The 6,467-nt window shown below is 37.7% G+C and overlaps 1 protein-coding gene across 1 annotated transcript in view; it reads right to left on the bottom strand.

Moving 5' to 3' along the window:
• Nucleotides 1–937: 937 nt before the first annotated feature.
• The window catches only part of ubtd1b (ubiquitin domain containing 1b), an 11,065-nt gene continuing 5,535 nt past the window's right edge, over nt 938–6,467 (bottom strand). Inside the window, exon 3 of the mRNA XM_017433615.2 lies at nt 938–4,252. Coding sequence (XP_017289104.2) covers nt 3,983–4,252 — 270 coding nt within the window. The 3' untranslated portion in view covers nt 938–3,982. The remainder of the gene's footprint in view (nt 4,253–6,467) is intronic.

Below are 6,467 nucleotides of genomic sequence, written 5' to 3'. Positions count from 1 at the left end.
TTTAAAAGCTCAACTCCACACTCTCTATTTCTGAATTGAGAAAGCTCCTCGGATGAGAAGCGAAACGTCTTCAACTACAGAATAGAAGTCCAGTTGTTTTTGTTTTTTTAACCTTTCTTAGTTCTGATGTAATTTTACAATTATTTTGTTTGTAGAGGTTTCATGTTAGGCTGGCTATTTAGTTTTAAAATTCAAATCACTGTGGTCTGTGCTTTTGAAGAGACTCTTGAATCAATGAAATCAATAGTTTTTTTAAATCTTAATTTGTTTTATCAAACATGCAAAGCCAGAGAAAAGCTGCATAAGTAAATAAAATAAAAACATATACTGTGTTATTAAAAACTGAATGAAGCAGAGTGGATTTTCCTAGCACTTTATAAAAAACTTTGTGATAGCAGTAATATCTAAACTTAGCAACAAAGCTGCACTTAAGTCCAAATTTTTCCAACATGTTGCACAAATGTTTGTTCTAAAGCATGGTCTGCAACCTTTCCAACTGGAAGAACCATTATTATTACCTCTGATGCTAAAGAAAATCTGTAAAGAGCCACAAGATTTACTTCACCCCTAAAATTAAGAATAAACTTTCATGATTGTATATATTGAATAAATATAATATGGGTTATAGGTTTTGTTGTATTGTGGCATTTAGATTGTGTGTGTGTGTGTTAGGCAAAAAGAAAAACTATACAGTTTTCTGAGAAATCATACAGCGCTACTTGTTTCATTCTGCACAAACTTGTTTTAGTTTGTACAAAACTACTTAACTCCTCCTATTTTACCCATTTGTAGAAAAGTATTAAGTTGCATCAAAATTACAATAAAAATAGGGCAGGTTGTGTGTTTAAGGCTTAGATGTCCTCAAATAAAAGATCTTTGTTTAAAAGACTTGTTTAAGTGACTTGGCTTTTACTAGAGCCAGGTATTTATTTTACTATTTTTATATAAATAACTTCTCCCATGTTACTAATATGTCTTTTTCAATGCTTTAAAATCTAGTAATTTTTTGTAAGTCAATGGATATATAAAAATACTTTCTTTTATATAAATTTACATCAAGACAGTTGAGGGGTGGGGGTTCAGATGGGTTTGAAGAGCCATCAAGTGTCAGGAAGTTGAAAACAAAGCAACAGGCCACAATCTATGAGCTCAACAGTGCAACTGATGGTTGTGCTTTAAACTCATTAAAAGGCTCATTTTCTGGTAATTAAATAATGTGAAACTGTGCACATAGCACCTTTATATTAAATGATTTGTGAAGTGACTTCCCGTTCCACCTGAATGACCTCCTGTCAGAGGTCATGTGCTGCAGAAACTCCACACAGACTGCACAAATCTGGACAGAAATACCCATTCCTATCATCAATTTCAATTTAAACTTTATGGTATTTCTGGTCCAGGTTTCAGGGATACACTAAGAGGAGCTGAAGTGCCACATGTGGCTCCAGAGCTGCAGGATGAAGAATTGTATACTAAGGAAACTTCAGCCATGAGCTGACACGACAGCCTGTAAGGGCCATTTGTTTGCGGCTCAGACATTTGGGCCCTCTGACACAAACATGACAAAATTCAAACAATATTTTCTCTTCAGCAACAATCCACCAAAACATTTACTGGTACACTCAATCTGTGCTGAGTTACAGTATCATATGATGATAGGATGATCTTTCAAACATTGGGACAGTGTTTAGAGTTCCAATTCCAATGTTTTGGATTTCAAAGCAATAAACCACATGCAAAGTTCACATCATTTAGTTAAAAGCCTAGCATTCCTTGAAGGAATGCATATTACACAGTGCTTTTCATGTCATAAACTAAGATCCTATGTTAGCTGTGGCAGCCATCTTGAATTGGTTTGCTCCAAATGTTGATGAGTTGTAGATATACTTCAATGTTTATTTTTGAAACTTGCTTTAAAATCTATCCACTGGTTCATGAGATACTTTGCTAACAAATAAGGTTGACACAAATACTTAAAGTCAAAGTTTGAAGAAAAAATACTGCCCAATGTGTAGAGCTCAGAATGTGTGTTGGGGATGACTATCTCCTACTACCTGAGCTAAAATTTGGTGTGGTAGTTTTCTCTTTCTGCATTTCTGTGAGTATCTGAAGTCTGAACCAACTCAAAGACCTGTCATTTTCTTTGCTGTTGCCTAAAACTGAAAATAACGAAGTTCGGTTCAGATTTGCAACCCAACCAAGTTCGGTGAATCTTTATTTTGTCTCCCATTCTTTATCTTCTACTACATCATGCTGCAATCCATGTACCTCAATAAATTCCAATTTGCCTTTTGCCTATAACTGCAGAATAAACAGCACACTGGAAATTAAAATTAAAAAAGAACTAGAAGAATCCTAATTAGATATTACAGCTCATCTTTCATAAAAACTTTGAATACAATATGAAGTAATGAAGGTTACTGTCTTTATGAGAGGATATTTATAACAGTCAAAATGTCTAACAAACTGGCCTAATCTTTTGTTATTTCAAAGTGGGAAACTTTTTAAAATTTTACACAAATATAGAAAAGACGTTTGTAGGCCTGCATAGTTCAGTGTTTAGATTTTATCAAAGGAGATCTACACAAAAATATTTAAATTTTCTAATCACTTGGTATTTTTCTTTGTTCTAACATGTAAATGTACCAAAAACTGTCAACAGTTGATTGAAGAGCTTGAATTTCACAATGTCACAAACTATAGTTTTTCTATATGTATTATTTATTTAACACATAATGAGTTGTTTTATCTTTATTTCAAACTACAAGCACATTTTGTGGTTTTGGGCAAATTGTATTTAGTGTGGATAAAGGAGCATGAATGGGTCTTTTGATTAGAAAGGCTGCAGACTTCTGTCTTAGATCAACGCACAGATCTACAGCTGTTTGTGGGACATCAGTCCCCCCCCCACCCCGATCATCTGTATATTGCTGAAGACGATGAGAAAATGTGACACATTTACTTTAAAATGACCTAACTAACAAACTGGGAACACTGCAAACAAGCACATAAATGACAATCTTCAGGTGGTGGATAAAAAAAGAGAATTAGTTTTTACTGACTCAACAGATATAATTAAGGGCTGCGAGGCTCCATCCAAGTGGTCGTAATGCAGCTAGTAAGGCAATTATCCACCACAAATAGCATAACTCATTGGTGTATACCTTTTACTCTTATTTCTTATCATAGATCTAATTTAATTCACTTCAAATTCAAATGGATTTTTGCATTTACATATACATGCCCTTTTTATCTGCAGAATTTAAGAAAGCATAAAAAAGGCAGCAGTGATAAATTGATTTGAATCTAAAAAAATACTCAGGGTTTAGGCTAGCAGTAAAACTTGTGTCTTTCACAATATTAACCCTTTTTTGTTCTGTACAAGGCACACAAACTACCACAAAAGTAGAGTAATAACCTTTAAATGTGCAAAAACAGCTGAGTTACCATGACTTCCTCAATAAAAAAGGAGAGAAAAAAATGTTCTGCATCATTTGCTCTATCGTCCTTTTCCTGTTTCGATGGAGGAAAAACTAAAAAGATAGCAGAGCTGAGCCAGTGGGTGTCAGGAACTGTGCTTTATTTATTACCAACACAAACCCCTCTGTTTTTCATCTGTTGGGTAGAGGAAAAACCTAGAGGCAGAGTCTACATGTGCAGGATGGATAAAAAGACTGCACACCAGCATGACAAGCTCCGCTTTAACTAAAAATGGTTCAAAGAGAATCTCCTGAGTCCAGAGCTGTGCTGGGAATAGCTCAGACTCCTGCTCTTTGACAAGAAACCACACTGAAGATGGTCGGAGACGCAAAGCAGCACTTTCTACTATTCCCTTTGAGTATTTTTTGCTGAGTCTGTACCTCCAAACAACATTTTTCTTCCAGTAAAAGCAGCTATTGTCCAAAAAAAAAGAAAAGATTATCCAGCATTTGGGAGGGGAAATCCTCCACCTGTTGCCTCTGATGTCTTTTAAAGTCTTGATTTATTCACAGGTGGGTGAGGAGGCAGTGGGAGGCAGTGAGAGTTTGGGGTCTCCAAGGGCCTGCATGTTGATGATGACCTGGATCACAAAGTCCTTTTGGAGCTTAGTGTCTTGCAGTCGTGTTTTGTCTGTTAGCAGCTTACCAGAGAAGAACCAGCGCTGATGGATCACATCAATGTCCTCTTGGGCCTGCAGCTGCTTCTTCAGCTGTCCAATGGTGTCAGCCATGCTGGCACTAAGACGCACGTCTTTTCCCGTGGACAGTCGTACCTACAGAGTAGCACAAAAGCGATCAAACAAATGGTGCAAGGCTCACTAGTCTAAGGTTATAACAGCGGACATAAGCTGACCTTAAAGAACTAGAAGCACTCAGAGAGCACAAACCTTTGCCAAGACCAGAGTGTGATTAAAAAATAGTGCGATTCAGATCACTACCAAAATCCATTGTTTTCCTGAAAATTTTGTCCAAATCTGTTCATTAGTTTTCACGTGATCTTGCTAACAGACAGACATACAAAGAAACAAACACAACCGAAAACATAACTTTCTTGGAGGAGGTAACGAAAGGGTCACATGTAGGACCATAGATAAGGCTTTGTCTATGCCTTGACCTTTGACCCAATGAACCTTGAAACTAACAAGAATCATCTTTGACCCATGAGGTGTTCAACTGTGCACTTTAATTTTCCTCCTTTACATGGTTGCATAGTTAGAGCACAAGGTCATCCGTGACCTTGACCTTTCACCCTGTGACCTTTAAATCCATATTAGTCACCCTTGACCCACGAGGGGTCCAGTTGTGGAGTTTAACATTCCTATTATACAGTTGCAGAGTTATGGGCTACATACATACAGAGTATGGGCTCCTCTGTGACCTTGACTTTTGACCTTAAATTTTGACCAAATCACCACCATTCCTTGTACCACGTTTGTGTGTCATGGAGGTTATGTTTTTGTTAGTGTTGGTTGGTGGGTTTGTCAGTCCATCAGTCCATCTGTTAGTAAGAGGACTTAAAAACTAATGAACAAATTTTAATTAAATTGTCAGGTAATATTGGGGTTGTGAGAAAAAAAGTGATAAAATTATGGTGGTGATCTGGATAATCACCCAAATTCTATAATTTTTTAATGACTCTATAGCCTTGGCCTGGGAGCTTGAGGTTCTACGCAGTATCTTAGCTGTTCCTAGGATTGTGCTCTTCCTGACATAGATCTCTGAGGTTGTTCCTGGGATCTGTTGGAGCCTCTCTTCCAGCTTGGGGGTCACAGCACCGAGTGCTCCGATGACTGCTGGTACCACTGAGGCCTTGACTCTCCACAGCATCTCTATTTCCTCTTTCGGCCCTTGGTATTTCTCCAGCTTCTCGTGCTGCTTCTTTCTGATATTACATTCCACTGGAATCACTACATTTATCACCACTGCCTTCTTCTGTAGGTTGTCAACCACCGCAATGTCCAGTTGGTTAGCCGTCACCTGTTTGTCAGTCTGGTTTTGGACATCCCACAGTATCTTAGCCCTGCCATTCTCCAGCAGTCACTGTGCAAGAGGCGGGGCACCTGGAAAACTTGCAAGTCTATCACAAGAGTACATAGAGATAAACAAGACAGACAGACAATTTAGAGTTATCAATTAACCTAACATGCATACTTTTTGGTCTATGGGAGGAAGCCAGAATACCCAGAGAAAACCTATGTGTGTTTGGAAAGAACATGCAAACTCCAGACAGGAAGGCCTCAAGTGGGAGGCAAACCTGCAACCTTCTTGCTGTGAGGTAACAACTCTAACCACTGTACCGTCCTCAGTACAAAGCATATTTTTTAACATTTCTGAATAACTACAAAATTGTTATTCTATTGTATCAATAATCCATTCTAGAGTTGCACTGACTCAGAGTGGCAGCACGTTGGAGTAGCTCTGTACCTCTCGTTAAGATTTATTTTCTTTTTTCAAATTTCATTCTTGTTTTTCCTTGGAAAATAGCTTTTTTTGGACAACTATACCTTTTTGTCTTTGATGCTGTGCAGCTGGATTGATTTTTTCCAATACTTTTTATATTGTACTCTTTTGTTATGATGCGTAACCATAGCAACAGGGTGGTTTACAACAGGGAGCAGCTAATTAACATTGCAGAAGCAGAAATACGACAACTGAAGCCAGACATCCCAGAGGAATTGAAAAGAGGCATTGTGGATCCAGAGCAGGAGCAAAGAGGAGAGCGTTCAAACCATCTCTGCCATCCATCATCATGGGCAACGTGAGATCGTTAGCTAACAAGTTGGATGAACTTCAAGCCCTGATAAGAACCCAACAAGAGTATCGGGAATGTAGTATTACACTCTTGATCAAAATCTTAAGACCAGTCAAAAAATTGCAAGAATTTGCATTTTGCACTATTGGATCTTAAGAAGGTTCTAAGTAGAGCTTCACAATGTTAAAGGAAAAAATCAGTGCAAGAGACAAGAACTTTTGAGCAGGGAATTTTCT

The sequence above is a fragment of the Kryptolebias marmoratus genome, linkage group LG2 (assembly GCF_001649575.2).
Source record: "Kryptolebias marmoratus isolate JLee-2015 linkage group LG2, ASM164957v2, whole genome shotgun sequence".
Classification (NCBI taxonomy): domain Eukaryota; kingdom Metazoa; phylum Chordata; class Actinopteri; order Cyprinodontiformes; family Rivulidae; genus Kryptolebias; species Kryptolebias marmoratus.
The sequence above is the reverse complement of the archived record's forward strand: the minus strand, read 5'-3'. Positions and strand labels throughout refer to the sequence as shown.